The sequence below is a fragment of the Drosophila mojavensis genome, unplaced genomic scaffold (assembly GCF_018153725.1).
Source record: "Drosophila mojavensis isolate 15081-1352.22 unplaced genomic scaffold, ASM1815372v1 contig_80, whole genome shotgun sequence".
In the NCBI taxonomy this organism is placed as follows: domain Eukaryota; kingdom Metazoa; phylum Arthropoda; class Insecta; order Diptera; family Drosophilidae; genus Drosophila; species Drosophila mojavensis.
Window position 1 is genome coordinate 9,548,893 of NW_025318906.1, and position 21,539 is coordinate 9,570,431.

The following is a 21,539-nucleotide window of genomic DNA, read 5'->3' on the forward strand; positions in this document are numbered from 1 at the left end:
TGGCTTACAATTAAATTGCAATTTAAAGTGCGCATAAATTGGGGAAGTTGATCTTGAAGAAGCTGAAACTGAAGCTGGGGTTGAGGTTGTTTTCTCTTTATTTAAAACTATTCAGCTTTACTTGTTGAGTCATGTTGTTTATATTCTTAATCAAAGAGCTTCCGTTGGCTTATAACTCCAACTTGTTTGGCAGTTTTAAATTACTCTCTTAGATCTTGACATTATGTAAAAGAAAAGCAAGTATAATTAGCAGAAGACTCTAAACACAGAAGACTTGAAAAGTAGTTAAACTTGAACTACAGATTAAGAATTCCTTTTCAGCAATTATTATAAAATAAAATAGTATTATACAAAAATACAAATTAATTTAAAATCATGCAAAAATTAAATTTTCTACTAAAATAAGTTCTCCTAATTCAGAATAATTTTAATAAAAAAAATTCAAAAAAAACACAAAAATTATTATAACTTGCAATAATAAAATATAATAGTATACACTCAAAATAAATTACTCTAATTTATAATAATAAAAAATAATAGTTTCTAATAAAAATAAATTATAATAATACAAATTAATAAACTAGCCTAAAATATCAAATCTGTTTAGCACTAGCTAAAACTTTATAAGAACTGCAAAAAATATTCCCAGCATAAATAAATTCAATAAACTAAACCCACATAAATCTAATAAAATATTTCCGCTATTTTGGTGAAATCAAAACTAGAGTCAACGGAATTTTATATAAATAAAGTCTGTAAAAATAATATGTTATATAAATTAGCTGTCAGACATTGCCAGAAATTATGTGCACATTATATTATATAGTTCGATTAATCTCTGTAGCCAAACTGTAAAACCTTCTAAGCACCCTTAACAGCCTTCGCTTATAATGTGGCTTTGTCTTGTCAAGAATTTTGGCCTTAGGCTGTTTCTGTACTTCTCTCTCAATAAAGCAATTAAAATATTCTCAGAGCAAAGTTTTGTCTTAATTTCCGCTATCAAAGCGGCTGCAATTGTTTTGGCCCGACTTTTATAGATCGTGGAAATTGAGTTAATTAGCATATGCACACATACATATATACATGCATACATAGTTATATAGAGATATATTTATGTGTTTATACGCTACAGTCTATGCAAATTGTGTGTGCATTAGGTAACGACTCGAAGCTGTTGCTGCAACTTGTCAAAATTTGTGTTGGTCAAAGACGCAAACCATCAACGGGCTGCGGCTTGCGGCCTGTGGCATGTAGCATGTGGCATGTGGCAAGCATGTAATTCATTTACGGGGTTTTCTTCTTCTCTTTGAGACTCTGAAAGCATTGCAAATGCCTAAATGAGAGTTGATTAGTTTCGAGGCAGTGTATGTAACAGCCAGAGGCGAGATGATGAGGACGTTGAACTCGCAGCCATGTTGAGCTCTCTCTGTCTGTCTCTCTCTCTCCCTCTCTCCCTCTCTCTCTCTCTCTTCTGTAGTGTTTTTCTCCAGCTTGTGCCTCTTTCATAATATTCTCTGTATGTTAAGCTCTATAACTATGTATCTGTCTCTCTTTCACTGACTCTATGACTTTCTTTATTCTTTAAGTCTGCCCAACTTACCAACTTTATCTATGCATCCCTCTCTCTCTTTCTCCCTCTCTTCTCTCGCTCCCTCTCTCTTTCTCTCTCTCTCCGACTTCTTCTCTAGTTCTCTCCCTGTCCTCTCTCTCTCTGTCTTGCTCCCTCTCTTCTTTCTCTCTCCCTGTCTCCCTCTCTATCTCTCACCCACTCTCTCTCTCTGAACTCCTTTCTGTATATAAATATCACTGCTGATTGCAGGGTATCTACCAGTTATAGACTCCCTTCCCAATTGAGCACTATTACCTGGTTGATAATAGACTTGAACTACGCGGCGTGCATTCAAGCGTAACGGCACTTCCGCTCTGCAGCTCTGAGTCCATTGTCTAGAAGCAGAACGAAACACTTTCGTTTTTATAGCTCAACGAGCAACGGCAGCAGCAGCAATTGAAGCCAATTGGCGATGCATTTGCTGACCTTTTCACAGGTGTTTATTGCCGTGGCAAATGGCGCTCACACGCCCAAATGCCAACAATGACAACAACAGCAACAACAACAACTACAGCAACAGCGACAATAGCGACCTTCAGTATTCGTTTATATATTTTATGCTTAACTCAGTTGTTTTGCTGGTTGGTTATTTCCCTGCTATTTTTCCCAAGCATTTTCCAAGACGTATGCGGAAAAGTTTAACAAATAAATTTGCATAAAATGCGAGCCAAAATGCTCCAGTTCAGCCGCTAAAGCAAAATCTTTTCCCACAGCTAATTGAGTTATGTGTCGCATTTAATTTGTGGTAGAATTTTGTTTCAAGTATATTTTGAATTAAATTTTGTGACTTTTCGCATAATAATATTGGCGTGCTGCGGCAGCTGATGCAACAGTGACATGCCTGACGACGCGTCGGCTGGCCAATTATTATGCAACATCCCAACTGGCCAACAGACCAGATTTGGCCAGGAGACGCATCGAGCCATCGAGCCATCGCGAATGCCGTCAGCCATTTCTCGAAACTAAAACAACTTTTTGTGTGATTTCATTTTCCTTTTTGTTACTTTTTTTTTTTTTTGAGTGTGTGTGCACCTGCAACAACTCCCGCCCCCCTATGCAGCCACAACTCTATATCTAACTTTGGCTTGGTGCCAAAATGCCTTGCAATCGCCATATATAGAGTATATGGGACTCTTTGAAAAACACTTCCTGCTGCTGCCGCCTGTGGTCAACGCTGCCTGAGATCTGGTCGTAAAATGGATTACAAGTGCGCCCCAGAGACATCACACAAGGCACACACACACACATACATGGGTTTCTGGTTTAGTTTGGTTTCCTTCCTTATGTCTTGGATTTGGGTTAGCTAAACATTTATTCAAGCATCATTGGATTGTCGTCGTTGCTGTTGTTGTTGTTGTTGTTGTTGCACTCTAATATGGGGCATGCCTGGCACATGCTGTGGCTTTGCTACCAGTTTTTCTCCAAGTGTATTCCTTTTAAAGGCGCTTTATGACTGGGCTCTTTTGGAGCATTCATTTCCTATAGTTTTGGGCCGAAAGCTGTTGGATATTGGGGAGAAAATATTAAAGAGAAATTAACTGAAATTATGAAATATAGTTAGCTATAAAATTATATTGCTAAAGGTAGTTAAAAATAAGGAAAACGAAAATTATATATATATTTTTTAAATTTTAATTTTTATGTGTAAATAAAACTCTAGGGAAGTATGTATTAAATATTTATCTTGAAAAAAAAAAAAAAAAGAAATAAATAAATAAATAAAAATAAAAATATTTAAATATGTCTTTTCAATATTTGATACGTTTATAGTGATCTAATGACAAAAAGATTTTTTCTTGTTCGTGTTTTTCCATGGACATTTTTAAAAATCATATATTTTGATATATATTTTATATATATTTTTTCTGCAGAAATTAGCTATTGCTTTTGAACTCAGATATTAATAATGTTCACTAGTTCAGAAATTGTGGTGTGCATTTAATCATGTTTATTTATTACTTAAAATTTTAATTATTTTGATTTAATCTTAAGTTTTTGACCATGAAATCAATCACTCCAAATTAAACTGCATAAATTGCTTGCTAAGTTTAAATCCAGGGTATCCAACAGTCTAAGTATTTGGCCGATTCTTAACAAGATATTAGTGTCAAAGTCTTTAGCGATTCTTTGCCAAGATTTGATAATCGTATAATGGTCGATATGTATCTCTAGGAGGGTATTCCATTTACCATAATCGCCCATTTCTGGTCATTTATGTTTGTTAGCTGTTTCTCTAGTCGGGCTGCAATTAAAATTTTGTAATATGTCGAGCAGCAGCAGCAAATAAAATTGTGGCAAAACATTTGCTTCAAGCAAAAAAAAACACAAAATTCGCTGTGGCATGGAATGTTGTTGGCAGAAAATAATTGAAGCGCTTTCAAAACGATTTTACAATTTCACTAAATGAGAGCGACAAGGAGAGAGAGAGAGAGGCAGATATGTCTATATACTTCATACAGCAGAGGCCTTGCAACGGCAATTTGTTAAACAAATAATTATGCATGCGGCGTCTTAGAAACATTCGAACTACCCAAATGAAATTGAAAACAAATCGAACGCGGCCTAGCAACAACAACAACAACAACATGTATGTATGTATATATATAATAAATATGTTTGTATATCACTGTTTTCACTTTCCTTTCCCTAGTTGGTGCAGCGACTGCACTGCATTTCAATTTATTTCTATTATTCATTTTTGTTTTTCGTTTCATTTTTCTTTTCGTTTGGAGTTTTTCCATATACCTACATATATAAATATATATAATTTTTTTTTGAGTGCTCTTCATGTTAATTGCTGTGCGGACAGGTGTGAATCAAGTGGATATGGAACTGCCAGCCAGCTGGGAACTGTTCAACAGGCCCTCCACTTACTTAGCGAAAGCTAATAATGTCTTGACTAATTAAAACCCGATGGGAAGCATTAAAACAAATTTCACTGCAAAAAAAAAAAAAAAAAAAAAAGCTTAGCAAAATAAAAAGAGTTTAAATGTAATTTCGAATTACGTGCCAGCCGGAAATCGAAATCCGCAAAAAAAAAAACAATAACAAAAATAATGAAAATACAGCTACCCAAAATGACAATCACTGTTCGTTAGTCTGTCCGTCCATTCCATTCCATTGCGATCTGTGCCAATAGCTCTAGCTCCAGCTCCAGCTCCAGCTCGTTATGCGGCATTTGTATAGATCAGCATTGCGGCATGCGCAGGCGTTGTGAAAAGTCACGCAAATTCATTAACATCGATGCGATAAAAATTCGTGATCGGGTCAAGAAACTGCTATTTGCTCATCTCTGCAGTGTTCGTGTTTAATGTGGGCTTGGCATGCACAGCGACAGTGCTCTAATCATGGCTGAGCTCATTGATGAATTCAATTTGTACTCCAATCTGGGCAGCTCCTTGTCGCTGTCAATCTCAAGTGCATTGCGCGTTGCGCTGCCTTTGGCTATGCGAGTGAAATTTGTTTGCTGCTCCATAAGCATCGGTTTTGACATTATTGTTGCATGGAAATTAGCAACAACAACAGTTACAATAAAATATCATTACGAACAACAAGTACGGCTAGCCACTCGCTCGGACTCGCCTAATGAGCAGCGCACTACGTGGCGTATACGCGATGCGTCGCGATCCGATGCGATCTATAATGTGGAGCACAGGCGCTGCCTGTTGCTGTGCTCATATGGCAACCCACTTCATGCTCATGGGTTTCTGTATGCTATAATGAGGTGCTTTTGTTAAATGTACATGTATACCCTGTAATAGTGTGGGGCATGCGGAACTGAAGGTTGATTATATAGATAGAAGAGCGGAAGAGCTCTTTGTTTTAAGTGAATTGCTGAATGTATATTCTGTTAGTGTATATAAGACTGGAATTGAAGACAACTTTGATTACATATTTTATTATTTGTTAAAAGTGTGCAAAGATCTTGATATGCTGAAAGAACTCTTTCTGCTCTGGTACTGTTTATTGCTCTACTAATATTTTATTAATTTTACTATTTAATTACTAATTTTATTTTATTTTACTAATTTAATTTATTCAAGTATTTTGAAGTATTTCCTACAATAATTTCCATAAATATAGTTTGATAATTTATTCACTCATTTATTATAACTGAAAGCGAAATACTTTGCTTTTAGTTTCTGTTCAATTTTAATTTAAAATTTTTTCTATAATTTCTTAGTAAGAAATTTTGAATATTCTTGAACTGCTTTTCGTTGTTCTACAATTTTACAGAGTATTTGCTAGTCGTTGCTTGTCTGTTGCAAACATATTTTAATTGTTGCTGTTTGTTTGGTGTAAATTGTTTAAAAACGCGCTCTCACTCGGTCATTTGCTGTTGTTGTAGCCGTTGATGTTGATGTTAATGTGAATGTTGTTGTTTGGCGTTGTTTAATGTTGTTGTTGCTAATGTTGCTGTTGTTGTTGTTGTTAATGTTAATCATACGCTGTTAGATAAGAAGGTGTTGTGGCTGTTGTTGCTGTTGTTGTTGCAGTTGTTGTTGTTGTTGTTGTTGTCAACTGTTTGACAAGTGCTCAGCTCTTATGTAAAGTGATTTCTATTATTATTGAAACGTTGAGCAGATGTCCTCGTTATGTGATTTGCTGTCTGCTCTAGCCCGCAACACACCTCAATCGGAACGCACTTAGGCCGCGATAAACTGCCCACACATACGCTTACACATGATGCTGCAGACGCTCTGACACAGATATCAGTAAAATGATGACAAAGTAATTGCCAGATCGGCTCAGTGGCAGACTCCTCGCTGCAAGCAGGTTCTCTGCACTATAACGAAAGCATAGCGACGCCAGCAGCGACGTCAGCAGCGACTGCGACTGCGACGTTATCGTTGCATAAGCAGCACAGAAAATGGTCGAAATTTGCGAAACGCAGACCCAGTTGCAATTTCATGCATGCCAAAACGACTGACAAAACAACAACAACAACAACAACATCATCGACAACAGTTAAGTGATCCCGGCATTCGGTGGGAAAGTTATCAACGAAGATATGAAATATGATATGCGAAATTTGGTATTTCTATTTATAACTATATTTTTGCTTAAGTTTTGCAAACAAACAACAATTGGGCAAATCATGAAGGGCGCATATTGGCAACGAAAGTGAGTGGGGCGTACAAATAGATTTGGAAATTTCGCGTGCGTTTACAGTTATGCACGATATTTGCCGCAATTGGACAAAAGCAGAGAAAAAACAACAGAATGGAATGGAATAATAGCGAGAGCAACGCAGAAAAGATAAACAAAACGAATTGGTTCAAGTTCAATTGATAAAATGAACTAGTTGGAATGGGCAGCAAGATAAGCCAAAATCACAACAGCAATATATAAATAAATAAAAACATTATAATTGGAGGAATTGGAGGAGGAGAAAAAAAATACTATCAGCTGCTGCCAAGCGACATAAAAGCTGCGCACAGTTTGAGCAGCGCTGACTGCGCAGCTTTCGCATCTACACATATGCAGAGTATAAACACGCAAACACACACACGCCCACTTTATGCCATGCCCACAAGCATCAGACGATGTCTGCGTAGACGCTAGATAAGTCGCCAGCGCGTGTGTGCCTCGCTAATAGAATAATAAATAAAAATAAACTTCCAGTGCGAGAGAGTCAAAGCTAACAAGCTGGAAATGCTGAGAGTCAGAGTTGGAGAGCGGCAGAACGGGAGAACGGGAGAACGGGAGAGTGAGAGCGAGTAAGCTGATCTTGCAGAGTTGCCAGCACGCCTAAACCAGTTGAGTAGGCGGTTTTGCTCCGCATTTGTCGCAACGTTGGCAAGCCTGAACACTGGAAAGAAGCCGCATTACGTGACCAGCCAACGTCGACCGGTTGATGCGAGTGTGTGCTCAGTGTGCTTTTGGCAGTGGTCCGATCGTGTAGAACTTTTTTAGCAGCTATTTCTTGTTGTGCGCCTCGAGCTTAATACAGGTGGGTGTGTTCTTGAAAAGCAAAGGGAGGCGGGGGGGCAGATATAGTGCAAACTCTTACATAACTATAAAATCTTCCACAGACAGTCTTTATCATGTCGCTACGCATTGTGTCACAGTCCGTTCTGAATGCCTGGAGCCAGACCCTGATCCGTGGCATGTCCACCCAGGGTGGCTCCAAGAACATCGGCTTTGTCGGTCTGGGCAACATGGGCGGCCACATGGCCAGCAATTTGATCAAGGCCGGCCACAAGCTCCATGTCTTCGATATCTCGAAGCCAGCGTGCGATAACCTCAAGGCCAAGGGCGCCACCGTCTACTCGAAGACCGCTGAGTTGGCGCAGAATGTGGACTTCTTGTTCACCATGCTGCCCAACAATGACATTGTGGATGCCTCGTACGAGGAGATGACCGCCAATGGCGTCAACAAGAACACCATCTTCATTGACTCCTCCACGATCGATCCCACGCTCGTCAAGTCCCTGCAGAAGCGCATCAGCGCCAAGGGCGCTCGCTTCATTGATGCTCCCGTCTCTGGCGGTGTTCCCGGTGCCGAGCAGGCCACGTTGACCTTCATGGTGGGCGGCACTGAGGCGGAGTACAATGCCGTCAAATCTGTGCTCGAGTGCATGGGCAAGCGCATCACCCACTGCGGTGACTATGGCATGGGTCAGGCTGCCAAATTGGCCAACAACATGATGCTGGCCATTTCCATGATTGGCGTGTCCGAGGCCATGAATCTGGCCATCCGCTTGGGCCTGAATCCCAAGACTTTCGCTGAGATTATCAACTCGTCCACTGGCCGCTGCTGGGCCTCCGAGCTGTACAATCCCGTGCCCGGCGTAACTCCCACTGCCCCGGCCAACAACTCCTACAAGGGTGGCTTCTCCACGGACCTGATCACCAAGGATCTGGGCTTGGCTTCCGGTGTGGCCACCTCCTCCAACACGCCCATTCCAATGGGTGCTCTGGCCCATCAGATCTACCGCACACTCAAGTCCAAGGGATTGGGCAGCAAGGACTTCTCCATCGTCTATGACTTCATGAAGAACGAGAATAACTAATCTGATTGCCACGCGGGTGGCATCTCTTATTGGACTTCCGTACAACATCCAGTTTTGCATTTATTGCGCATTATGTTAAAATCCCAATTGGGGTTTCGATGTGCTGGCGACTTTTAAGGCTTCCTTCTTATATTGATATATATATTTGCTAAAAATATACACTAAAGTTGTATTTATATACAGAAGTCTGTTTATCTAATTTGATTTTTGCCCGATTGCATAACAGCTGCCAAGTTCAAGTGGAATTCCGGTCTGATAAGCATATGAGAATATGACTACTTTAATCTAATTGGATTCTAGTAGGTTTTAATTTATGCTCAAACAATTGGTTTCCAGCACGCATTGAAAGCTTACGCACTTCCAGTGGCCAAACATGTGTTTCTAATTAATTAATAGAAAATATAAATAAAACTGAACGTAATTTGAAGCTTTTCCAAGTAAACAGAAATTTGAGCAAAACAAACGAAAATACAAAACAATGTAAGCGAAAAGCTCACAGTTTGAGAGTGACCCAACCAGCTAATAGTTTGAGAGGCGCGTAAATCAAATTCCAAAAAGCTTTTACTCTGCTTAGTTTTTGAGCGAAATCCAAAAATATTTTGTATTTTTTTTAAAAATATTTGGTTGTCATATTTTTGAAAAATAATTAACAAACTTAACTTAGGTGCTATTTAATTAATAATTAAATCAATTAATTAATTTGGATTTGTATATGTAAAAAACGTTGCTTGTTGCGGGAATATAAAATAGTTTTTGACTATCTAATTGATTTGGTTTTTGCTTTTTCTTTTTTTGTGGATTGCAATTCATATGGCATCCGCGCTATACACACACAGATTTAATTAGGTAGTTCTTGTTAGATGAGTTAATTACAATAATTAATTGAATAGTTGCAGCCATATGGTTAGTTAGTTGTAGTATATAATATATATATATATGTATATATGCATTAGGTATGCATATAAAAAGCCTTAAATTAAATCAAGGGCCAATGAAATACATATATGTATATAAAGTATATATATAAATACATATCGTAGGGTAACTTCAAAAGTAAAGGTATTCAGATATCTGTATGTATATATATATATATTTAAATCTTTTTTTTTTTTTTTTTTGGATAAGCCACATAGTACGTCTAGTTGCAATTCTTTGAAAAATATCACAAATTGAAATATACAATAAATAATTAAATTTAATATTTATACGATTGCAAAGGAATTGCTCGGTTAGCATTTTGTTTTGGTAGATTTCTGCTTCTTCTTCTTGATCGTTATTATCTTCTTGTTCTTCTTTTTGGTAAATACACATAGATGTTTAAAAATAATTTTAGGTACACGCACTGGTTCTATATATGTTTGTGCTATATATACTCGGGGCATATATAGTATTTAGGTAAAGTTCAATATGCTTTCGGTGTATTTACAACACTGCAGAACAAATCGTTTCGCTCAGTGTATTTATATTAAAAGTTGTGTAAATAGTTTGATTCGATTTTGAACTGAGTTAGAGAGAGAAAGCGAGATTAAACTGCCTGAATTGAATTTAAATACTCGTTCACATTATCAATAATATTAATAATATTATCAATAATATATTAGCTTGGCTCTATTTCATTATGTTTGCTTAAGAGTTAAAAAATGGGGTGTATTGGCTTTGATATGCTGATATAGAAAAGTTAGTGTAGTATATTAGAATTGTTATGCTTGTTTATAGCGTTAAATTGGGGTGTATTAGTTATGTTATGCTTGTTCAGAAAGTGCAAAAGAGGTATATTGGTTTTCATATGCTCGTTTAGTAACTTGGGTTATGAAGCTAAAGAGAGCATATTAGTTTTATAATGCTGGTTCGGTATATAAGAAGAGTTTTTCATTTGCAAGTTAAGCCTGATTAACACATAAAGCTTCAGATATATATATAGCCGAGACGGTGTTATGCCTACTGGGGTAGTATACCTAATCGGATAAGTTAATCTGCCACTGGTTAAGAACAACTTGATTAAGCAATATTTGGAATGAATATTACTAACGAGCTCATCCTCTCAATACTAATAAACTGTGAACGAGTATGGCACAGTCGAGGCGAGCCGACTGTTGAAGCTCTTACTTGTTATTTTGTTTGTCTGGTTGTTTAAGTACTTAAGTTAAGCATAAAAACGTTTGGTGCATTTAGTTAAAGTTGCGTCTTGGATTCTTGTGCCATCAATGGAATACTTGCTAATGGACTAAACGGCTAATCGCCCTGGCTTAGACTATGGCTCTTGGCCTGGCTAAATTTGTGCTTCAGTTGGCTGGTGTTGGCGCGGAAGCGCTGCATCAAATGCTGTGTACCAGATGCGCTGTGCTGCAGCGGCCCAATTACCGCATCAGCGCTGGTTATAGACTATGAGCCCTTCAATTTCTTTTTGGGATTATTTCGTGCCAGATCTGTGGCAGCCGATGGCGGCAGCTCCCTATATTGATTCTGCAAGAAGACAGAGGGAGAGGGAGGAAGAGAGAGAGTTGTGACTTTATATAATTTGGATATATGTAAAGTGCTTACAATCTCCTCGTTGTCGGGCACACGAGACAGAAAGTCGAGCAGCTCGTTGTTTGGTATCGTGTTGGGACGCAAAATGCGTCGGGAGAACTTCATGAGGCCCCAGAAGAGCAGCAGCCAGCGCAGCGGCACGAAATGCAGCACAAGGATCGCGCCCAGCAGCAGCACCACCGCCAGCCAGGTCAACTCGGGGACGGAAAAGTTAAATGTGCTGGCGAAGCAGAAAGATATCAGCAATGGGATATTACTTCATAGACCGGACTCACTTGATGGTGCTCTCGGCTAGTGAGGCTAAATATCCGATCGTATTTTGTACGGTCTGTGAGACCTCCTGTATGGCCTGAAGGCGCTCTTTAATTGACTTCTTCTCCTCCTTCTCCTTGTCGTCGTCGTCATCCTCATCGTAGTCGTAATCATAGTGACCCGCATTGGCATCCGTGGTGCCCGTTATCAAGCGTATGAGCCACTTTCTGTGAAGGCAATACAGTTAGGACTCTAGCCAAGGCATTGGGCATTGTGTGCCACCTACTTCAATATGATGAGCAGCAGCACGAGCGGCACAGTCTCCAGATCGCCGTAGACACAGCCGACGATCCAGAGCACAAAGGCAATGCTAGAACGCACCGGGGACTCCCACTCAAAGCAGCTTCTGCAGAAGGAGAATGAGCAGAGGGGAGACGATCAGCTAAAGATCTCCATTGAGTATCAATCTACTTGAATCTACTCACTGAACGTAGCGTGCTGCCTCCAGTATATCCATAATGATCGCCTTGAGGCGATTCACGTTGCGCAGGAAGAGTTGCCGCTTGAACTTCGCCTCCTGCTGGATGAGTTTCTCCTCCTTCGGCTGCAGAGCGCGACAAACGGCTCGCACCTCGTTCCAGACCACAGTCAGCTCGAGTTGTATTTGTGGGGAGTTGCCCTTGGCACGCACACACAGATTCTTGTCCTTCAGCGTATACCAGCGCTTGACGCCGCTCTTGATGCGCAGCAGAGGGATCACAAGTTTGCCCAGGAACTCGACACGATGATCGCGATCCTCATCGTAAACTGTGATCTCCAGCACTTGAGTGATGTCTTTGACGTTGCTAAAGACAGAAAATAGTCAAACGATAATCAAGAAAACTTCTCCAGCTGGCGACCTACAAGGTAAAGATCTTGTTCCAGTTGGGCGTTAGCGTCTTGTACTCCGTCTGCGTTTGCAGTCGCGCATTGCCCAGCTCCAGCACGCAAAACGGATCCGATTTGCCGCCTATGTCAGCAGCTGCCAGTCCCGTGGCGCCAAATACTTTGACTGTCAGATGCCCGACATCGCGCAGATTCTGCAGGCTGCGCCAGAAGCTGTAGCGATCTCTGATCAGCTGCGTCTCACGCGGATCCTCTTTGAAGGCCTTCAGGTCGCTAATTGTCTCCAGAGCCGTTGTTCCACTGATCGTCAGCATGAGGAAGACCTCGCCAGAGCAATCCTCCAGCGGCTTCCATATGCCATGCGTAGTCTCGCGCTGAAAGACGCTCAGATCGATGTTGGCCTTGCCGTAGAGGGTATTCCGATTCCACAGGGCCAGCTCCAGGTTCTGATCCTCGTCGAAGAGATGCAAATCGAATTGCTCCAGCCAGCGTTCCGTCCATGACGTTTTGCTCTTGTACTTCTCGTTGCCCAGCCTGAAGGAGGGTATTCCCAAAAAGGTTTCTACTTTCCTCATATTATCTTTATGGACTTACCTAAACTTAAAGTGTATGTCAATGAGCTTGCTGCCGTCTTCGGCTAGCGGCAGATCTTTGGCCTTGACCAGCAGTATTGTCACCACGGAGCTCCAGATTTGTGATTTAAGTCGCTTCGATGACTCAGCCAATTTGGAGTTGCGCTGAAAGTGCTGTAAGTCGACATGGAAAACAAATCACAATTGAGACACCAAATTACAAACAGAGTAAAGCTTCAAGTTGACCTCCTTTATTTCCTCGCAGCCCTGCTCTAGGTGCTCGCGGAATTCGCTGTGCTGCTGCCGCAGAAGCTTGAGCAACATGCGCGGCGCAACCCGGTAAATGGGACCAGGCCAATCCATAATCCAAGCACAACTTAAATCACAGTGCCACTTCGCAAGCGAAGCAACGCGCAATGACTAAAGCAACAATTGGCTTTAGCTTTACGCTCTCTCGGCACACGAGTCTGAGATAACCTTGTGGCGGGCATATACACTGAGGCATACACCCTGCACACACCCTATCAGCTCGCCTGCCCGCCTGAGTCGCTGATAAGCAGCGGCTGTCTTTAATTGCTGTCGAGCGACCTTTGTGCCATGAATCTAATTGCCCCCCCCCCTAACTGAGCAGACCTATGAGTGTGGATTGCACGAGTAGTATCTATAATTAATTTCGAGCACAAACTTTAAAAACTTGTATGCCCAATGGGTTACCTAACCTTTGGCTGGGTAATGAAGAAAAAACATACATATAATGGATGCTAAAGGTAATAGATGGTCAACATATATTTAAGCGGACTAGCAGGGGTATGAAAATTGAAATGAGGCTAATGAGAAAAATACTAAGAGAGGTAGAATGTTAGGGAGAGAGATGAGTAGAGTCAAAGATAAGAGAGGGAGAGAAAGAGTCAAAGAAAATAGAGCAAGGAAGCTGGAACGAGGGGGAGTAAATGCAATATACAAAGACAGTGAAAAACATGAGAAAATTGGCGAAAATGTGGAAAAATAACAAAGAAATGGGATATATATATAGAGAGAGAGAGAATGATAGCAAGAGAAAAGGAGGGAGATAGAAGACACACCACTAAATCGAAAGAAAAAAAAACTTGTTCTATTATTTACTCACTAGACTGTCATGCTTGAGAATCGCATGGAAAGGTATGTATGCATTCACAATGTTAGAGTATACAATTGTTTACATGGTGTGACTAGCCCCACCAGCCAGCTTTATTGCTGTTCACATTTAACAATTCGGGGTATTTTCCCTGTGTCATTGCTAGCTGTTGGTTTTGTTGTTGTTGTTGTTGCTGTTTGTTGCTCAAGTTGAGCGGTTTACGTCTACTTGTAATGAGACGTCGAATGGCAGCGATCAAAGCAGGCGAAACAAAGCAAAGTTAATGTGTGAGAGGGTGTGGAAGGTCGTGGCTGAGCACATAGCGCCCACATGTAAATAGAGCCACACGAGTGCTTTGAGTGGTTTGAGTCGCTTATTCAGCGAGCTTTGAGGTTGTTAATTGAGCAATTTGGCAACAGTTCAGAGTTTGAGCCATAAATCTGCACGCTATCTGAAGAGAGTTTCGATTGCCAAAGAATGACAGAACAATAAGGTAAGTGACGATTATGTAAATAGTGAATGGGCGCAAAGAGAAAGGCCGGAAGTGGGCCAAATGTTGATGGATGAGCTACAAGCGGTGGCTAAATCGGGGCGACAGTGTTAATAGAGCAATGTATGCGCTATATGTGTGAGACTTTCGATTCGATTATCGAAATTGAATGACTGGAGAAAGGGAAATGTGGAAAGTAGCTTAAATTGAACATTATCAAGCCAATCTGTGCATCTGTATATGTATGTGTATTTGTATCTGTATCTGTATCTGTATCTGTATCTGTATCTGTATCTGTATCTGTATCTGTATCTGTATCTGTATCTGTATCTGTATCTGTATCTGTATCTGTATCTGTATCTGTATCTGTATCTGTATCTGTATCTGTATCTGTATCTGTATCTGTATCTGTATCTGTATCTGTATCTGTATCTGTATCTGTATCTGTATCTGTATCTGTATCTGTATCTGTATCTGTATCTGTATCTGTATCTGTATCTGTATCTGTATCTGTATCTGTATCTGTATCTGTACCTGTATCTGTATCTGTATCTGTATCTGTATCTGTATCTGTATCTGTATCTGTATCTGTATCTGTATCTGTATCTGTATCTGTATCTGTATCTGTATCTGTATCTGTATCTGTATCTGTATCTGTATCTGTATCTGTATCTGTATCTGTATCTGTATCTGTATCTGTATCTGTATCTGTATCTCTATCTCTATCTCTATCTCTATCTCTATCTCTATCTGTATCTGTATCTGTATCTGTATCTGTATCTGTATCTGTTTCTGTATCTGTATATATATATAGATCTATGTGTCTGTGTAGTTGTATTTGTACGCCCAATACAAAACCTTTGGTTTAATGGAGGAGTGGATAATACACATGTATTACAGTATTAGCTAACAGAGGAAAGGGGAGAGGAGCCATATCAATAGCTCAATCAAATCATGGCCTGTCAATCGCAACAGTAATATCTCTATCTTTAAGATACATTGTATCTTATGCTTGACTTTCACCTTGGGACTTGTTGGCTTTGCCAAATTGCTTGTCGCTGTACAAATTGTTGATTGCATTTATTGTGACAGCCACCTACCATTTCCTTGTCCTCCTGGCTGCGCGGCCAGAGCGTCAAATTGATGAGTATCTCGCCCATGCTGAGGCCCGGCTCGCCGTTGGTTGTGTCGCTCAGCTGCAGATTGATATCTTCCGCTTTGCCCAGCTCCAGTTGAGTGAGATCGATTTTCGCCGAGCCCATAAAATCATCCTGCAGTCCCCAATCATAGTCGAAGACCTGTGGGGAATCGTTTGATTGATTTTCAGTTAACTGATTTTGCTCTGAGCATCAAATGCGATTCAATTCGCCAAATTGAACGTCATGCTGGCAATTATTTTCCTAGTTTGTTGTTTGTTGCTTCTTGTTGTTGATGCTACTGGGAAATTGGGCTTTGATTTTTGTGCTGTGTAATAATTTACCATTTACCATTTTCTATTGCTGTTTTGTTAGCATTGAGTTGGATTGTCTGTAAGTTGTTTTTCGCTAGAAGCTTGAAGCTTTATTAGTTAGTTCTTTAATTTGATAATTTGTCAATTTATATTCCTTATTTATTTTTGCAAGTATAATAATAGATTAATAAAATTTACCAATTTGTAACTCTCAGGTATTTTATTAAAGAAGTCGTTTTAGTGCTCACTTTAAATTCTTACTTTATCCGTTAAGAAACCTAGTTATATATATTTCAGTAATTTTTAGTAAAATATTTCTTATATATTCCTATATATTTATTTATATACTCGTATATTTAAAAGCTGAAAATCTACTTTTTATTTAGCCTTAAGGATTTCATAAATATTAATGTTCTCTAAACAAAACATTATTCCTATACCTGCATAGTAAATATATTTATAGGTTCATAATTCATAATGCTGTTCTCTTTTCCTACTGTAAGTCCTCTTTTATTATCGGTATTTTATATATGTAGAATAATTTGGTCTTCATTTCAACAAGAAACTTGACAATGAGTGTGTACTTTAAATTCTACCCGAATACTTTTTTCACTGAAAGTTTTAAACCAACCCAACTAGCTGTACTTTGTTTTTATAATACACTCTTAATCCTGTTACTTAAGGCTCATGCTTTATGCAACTGTGGCCCAGTTAAAGTCCTTCAGTTGGTTAGTCCAGCTCGGCTTACCTTCACAATAATCGGCTGAAATGGGTCCTCCACGGGCACGATGAACACCTCGTCCCACACGGGATTGAGGTCGCGGTGGATGGTGCGCGACTTGTGCAGCAGACGTCCGCCCACCTTGAATTTCACATAAGGATCACTCAGTCCTGATGCGCGGATGAAAACACAAAGGAAACATAAGTGACTGACAGACAGGGCGTGTTGGAGTGTAGCTCAGCTAGGCTTCGTGTGTGAGTGGGTGTCTATGTGTGTGTGTGTGTGTTGGTGTTGGTGTTGATGTTTGGCTTGTCGAGTCCTTTGCTTTGGCTAGAGGGCAGAGTGGGTCGTGGCTTACCGTTTTTGTCCATGGCCACCAGGTCGCAGCCGGATTTGAGGTGGACGCGCAGCTGAAAGAAGACGAATTGTCGTAATTGTGTCTCCCGCTTGCGACGCAGCTCGTCGGCCTGCAGTTGTGGTCGTTAGTGATGGGCAATTTTGCAATTGTTATCGTTTATCGATCAACGGCAGATTTTGCCGTTATGCGTGCGTCAAGTTTTGCAGAAAAAAGCATCAAATGAATTGCGACAATGAATGCCGTGTTTTTAGTGGAAATAGAAAAACAAATCCAATTGAAATATTTGCAAATCAAAAGTGAAAAAAGAGAAAACAAAATCAAATTATAAGAAAAAGCTTTGCACTGAGACTCACCTGCAGCGCCTCGAGTTGATGCTGCTGCTGCTCCGTTGTCGCCGTGCTGTGGGCATTCCCGTTCTCGGGCTGCTCGTCTATGCGGCCCTCCATGGAGCCGCCGAAGCGCTGAATCACCTGCGCCATCTTGGCAGTGGCACGAAAGTCGCGCGCCAACGGCGAACCACCAATGGTGGTGGCTCGATGTCGTGGACTCTGGGTCACGGAGCTGCTCTCCGAGCTGTAGTCGGCGGCATAGTCGGTGCTCTCCTCGAGAAAGTCGCTGGGCGACTTGCGACCGATGCGATCTTTGCTCTTCGCTCGACTCCAGCGATGCTTCAGGTTGTTGAAGAAGCCGTGCGTCTTCTGCAGCACGCTTACACCGCTGGCCACGCCCCCAACGCTGCTGCTGCCACTGACGCCGCCGCCGACGAGCTGCTGGGGGGAGGCGGCGCTCTTGGCTCGCTTCGGCGATAAATGCGGCGACTCGTTGCTGTGATGGCAGTCGTGTCCGTTCAGCTCCGAAGCGGACTTGCTCAGATGCTTGCCCAGGCGCTGCTGCAGCTGGGGCGAACCCTGTGGCGAGACACCAACTCCACTCGGTGGCGAGGCGCTGGCTACACTGGCATCGATGCTGCCCTCGTTGGCCAAGCGGCTGCTGCTGCTGCTCGGACGCTGCTCCTCACGCTCCAAGTAGTGAATGCGAGCTGTGCGAGAGAAAGGAAGAGAAAGAGAGAGAGAGAGAGAGAGAGATAGAAGGTGAGTTAGGCTTCTGTGCGTAGCAACTCAAGAATCGATTTAACAACAAAATTTTGAATGCGTTGCGTTTCGGCACACGAATCATATACGACTAAAAACGGCATACAGCTGCCGCATGACATCATTTAGATAGAATGAAGGAGAGAGGGAGAGTGGAGAGAGAGAGAGAGAGAGTGAGAGTAAAGGCGGTCAGTGTTCTTTTGCCTTTGCCGAGTAACCGCAGCTGGCTTATATCACAGTCGCCGAATCGCAAAGTTTCGACCGAGCCCAAACACTTGCATACGCTGCAGCAGAGTTGAAATGGGTATATTAGTTAGACACTAGAGAGTCAGCTGTGCAGTAGATCAAGAGGAAGTATTCACGAGGGAATCATTCGAAAGTTTATGCTATATATTATATATGCAGCTAGAGCATAGAGGGTATCTATTATATTATATTATTCAAGTGCATGAAAATTCAAGAAATAAAGAAGTCATATTTGTAGAGCAAGAAATTTAAATAGGAATTTTTGTAAAATTTACTTATATATTATTTTTCACAGATTCGAGTTAATAAAAAATTAAAAATGTACTAAATGAAGCCCTCGGGCCTTCAGCTTAACAAAGTTCAATATATCAAGCTGTAAAATGACAAAGACTGTAATCAACTAGGCACAGGATATATTAGCTATTTATAATTTAACACAAAACTGGGCCACACATACGAAACTCTGCAAAGAGTCTGTAGTCTAGTTATTTTTTAGCGACTCGCAAATTGAATACTCTACTCAAACAAATTTGTATAGAGTATATGCGTTGAGATGCTGTAAAACTTTGAGTTAAAGAATTATCACGGTCTAAGAATAAGTTTTGGAGCCATATATTAAATTTGGAATTTAAAGCACGCACATTTGTTTCATATACTGCAACCAAAACTTAAGTGGGCATATCAGCTTATATAAAATGATATGTCTATAACTTACTTTTAGAACAACTGTAGTAAAACTTGAGAGCCAACAAATATAGTTGAATATTAAAAAAAAAACTATTTACTAAGATTGCTCAACAGTTTGAGAAGCACAATCTAAGTCACACTTTGATGATAACACGCACAGGTTTTGACTTATATAAATCACTTACAGCTCATTATGAGACTTTAGTCACAACAACTATAGTTATAGCTGTCATTTCTAATTTCAGAGCAAACAGAAAAAAAAACATTCTGTTTATACTAACTTTAATTTAATTTTATTTTAAATATGTTTACAACTATTTAGTTTAACTATATTTCCACACGCTATTTTCTATTCTAAGTTCCCTCGACAGCTGCACATTGAAAAACACAGTTTTATAGGCACTTTAATCTCAACCTGCTTTCCACACACACCCACACAATTTAGGGCATTGCACAGTCGGCTAGGGCGGCACAGCTGCAACTATTTGCTTTACCTGCAATTGGAAAGATTTTGTTTAACTTGTGGCACAGCGCGAACGTTGCATGCCTCTGCTGCTGCTGCTGCTGCTGCTTCTTGTGCAACTTGGGTTGCAATTCCATCAGGCGCGCCGTGAATAACGAAGCATGTGTGGATCAAGCACATGTTCTGCCCGCACCACTGCCGAATTGCCCGTGCTCAGGCAAATAGAGAAAATTAAATTTTGCATAACTTGAGCAGGGCAAAGACAGCAACAAAAAAATTAGATTTGTTGTGCAAAACGAAGAACTGCGCGAGGCGCCACGCGTTGCGCCACGAACCTCACAGTAGCAGTGCTCCTAAAAGACTGCCACAGCGGATTGTGTGAATTGCGCGCACAAGCTCAGCGCTTGCCAGTTGCGAGCGCCATCTATAGGCGGGCAGCGAAAACACACTCACACACGGGGGAAGAATAACAATGTTGACTAGTTAGGCGCTGTCTGTGTGTGTGTGGGTGGGTGTGAGTGTGTTTATTGTTTGGCATTGAATGGAAGCGCAAGGCGCGATTGTATCTGTTTGTGTATGGGTGTGTGAGTGTGTGAGTGTTGGTGATATTACTGCGGCGTTGGCTGTTGCATTATTAATGCCGAATGCTGCGCTGCTGCTGCTGCTGCTGCTGCTGCTGCTGCATCGCAAATTGGAGAGGGCGCTCATAAAATGCAAATGAAGGCGCTGATATAGTTATATATATGTGGGTGTGTGTGTGTGTAAAGGGCTGTTTGTGTGCGTGTTGCGTAGCGTAGCTTTACGCACTCAACAAGGAAAAAGCTTCAGCTCAGCCGCCGCACTCGCACTTAAGAGCCCGCTGGCAATAGCTGTTATGAATGATTTTTTGTGAAAAATCAAACACAGAATTATGATAAACATATAGCACAAAATGTATATTTATAGATATATGTACATACACTTATGTCTATATATTTATATTTATGTATATCAGCTGCCCTCAAGGCCAAGCGGAGGGCTGGAGTAATGTAGCGTCAGATTTTGTACATAGGCAACAGCCAAAACAACGTTTAATTATTTCTAAGCGCTTCTACAAACAAACAGCAGCAGTAACAAAGAGCTCTGCTGCTGCACGCTCACTAAGCAAAAGGAGTATATTAGTTTGCTGCATAAGAGAAAGCGTGAACAATGGAATTCTCTGTATAAATATTTGACAGCTAAAGTGAAGAGTATTATGTAGGGAGAAAAATTGAAAATTAAAATAGCATAAACAGCAATAGGGGCAATAGGGGCGTGGCAATCTGAGCAGTTATTTATAGCTTTACGGCTATGTAAGTCTAAAAAGCTTTCGCTATAGTTGAACGTGGATTTCCTCTAGGCTGCCCTGCAGGGCATAATATATTATAAATTAGGGCTTTTATGTAAACTTTTTCATTTTCAGCACATGAGCGAGCATCAAGCAGTCAGTGGCGCACGAGACTGCAAAGTTCCTATTTGCTTTTTTGGTTGCTTCACATTTTAATTAATTTAATGCAAGGAGTGGGCAGCGAATGAAGTGCCACTGTGTGTGGGGCGGGGCGTGCTTTAGCCCACACATACTTATAGTAATTACTATATGCTCGCTTGCTGCCCCCTCATTAAACGCTCCCCGGAGTAGGCAACTGGCAGTTGGGGAATTATTTACAACTGGCGCCGAGCAGCAGCGGTGCATTATAAATATTCAATTGGATGACAATTGGCCGCAACTTTTTAGTTTTGTGACACCTGCTCGAATATTTACGACGCCAGTGTAAATAATTAAGCAAACATGCTTGAAAACCTAATGGAAACGTTATTTATGCAAGTTGAGCGCATGGGAGCCGAATTCCAGCAGCTCCACAAACGGGAAAGGTGTAACAGATATATGTATATCTTTGTACAGGTTTAACATGCGAATATTAAATTAAGTTGCTGCAGGTAAATCAACTGGCGAGTGTTGCATCAACTGGACTGGATATCATTTCTTCATTGGTTATATTCTGTTGCATTTGCAAATGTCATGATGCTTTAGGATCAC

At 40.7% G+C, this 21,539-nt stretch overlaps 2 protein-coding genes across 5 annotated transcripts; one reads left to right on the plus strand and one right to left on the minus strand.

Moving 5' to 3' along the window:
• The first annotated feature begins 7,451 nt into the window (after positions 1-7,451).
• On the plus strand, positions 7,452-8,810 carry LOC6579279 (probable 3-hydroxyisobutyrate dehydrogenase, mitochondrial). 2 transcript variants are annotated; one of them, XM_015163568.3, is made up of 2 exons: positions 7,452-7,562; positions 7,645-8,810. In XM_015163568.3, exon 2 carries the CDS (start codon positions 7,657-7,659, stop codon positions 8,623-8,625), a length of 969 nt encoding a protein of 322 aa, XP_015019054.1. In that variant the 5' UTR covers positions 7,452-7,562; positions 7,645-7,656; the 3' UTR covers positions 8,626-8,810. The 2 variants fall into 2 exon arrangements, with proteins under 2 accessions (XP_015019054.1, XP_002005175.1); XM_002005139.4 differs by having other exon boundaries at positions 7,473-7,562; positions 7,649-8,810.
• Positions 8,811-10,042: 1,232 nt separating this feature from the next.
• LOC6579280 (multiple C2 and transmembrane domain-containing protein) lies at positions 10,043-19,830 on the minus strand. 3 transcript variants are annotated; one of them, XM_032730397.2, is made up of 12 exons: positions 19,515-19,830; positions 17,350-18,035; positions 16,997-17,048; positions 16,666-16,808; positions 15,568-15,765; positions 12,886-13,037; positions 12,310-12,825; positions 11,892-12,251; positions 11,693-11,812; positions 11,430-11,633; positions 11,167-11,374; positions 10,043-11,088 (listed from the first exon to the last, which is right to left on the minus strand). In XM_032730397.2, the coding sequence occupies exons 1-12, from the start codon at positions 19,618-19,620 to the stop codon at positions 11,008-11,010; spliced, it is 2,826 nt and encodes a 941-aa protein (XP_032586288.1). In that variant the 5' UTR covers positions 19,621-19,830; the 3' UTR covers positions 10,043-11,007. The 3 variants fall into 3 exon arrangements, with proteins under 3 accessions (XP_032586288.1, XP_002005176.3, XP_032586289.1); XM_002005140.4 differs by having other exon boundaries at positions 16,997-17,105; positions 19,515-19,829; XM_032730398.2 differs by lacking the exons at positions 15,568-15,765; positions 16,666-16,808; positions 16,997-17,048; positions 17,350-18,035; positions 19,515-19,830 and adding an exon at positions 13,110-13,266.
• Between the last annotated feature and the right edge of the window lie 1,709 nt (positions 19,831-21,539).

What these genes read in the sequence shown, in the direction of transcription:
- LOC6579280 (XM_002005140.4), bottom strand. Translation starts at nt 19,620, where the DNA reads ATGGAATTGCAACCCAAGTTGCACAAGAAGCAGCAGCAGCAGCAGCAG. An exon ending in GGTGGCCATGGACAAAAACG is followed by an intron (nt 16,809 to 16,996) that starts GTAAGCCACGAC and finishes TCCGCGCATCAG; the next exon opens with GACTGAGTGATCCTTATGTG. An exon ending in TTCAGCCGATTATTGTGAAG is followed by an intron (nt 15,766 to 16,665) that starts GTAAGCCGAGCT and finishes GATTCCCCACAG; the next exon opens with GTCTTCGACTATGATTGGGG.
- LOC6579279 (XM_015163568.3), top strand. Translation starts at nt 7,657, where the DNA reads ATGTCGCTACGCATTGTGTCACAGTCCGTTCTGAATGCCTGGAGCCAG.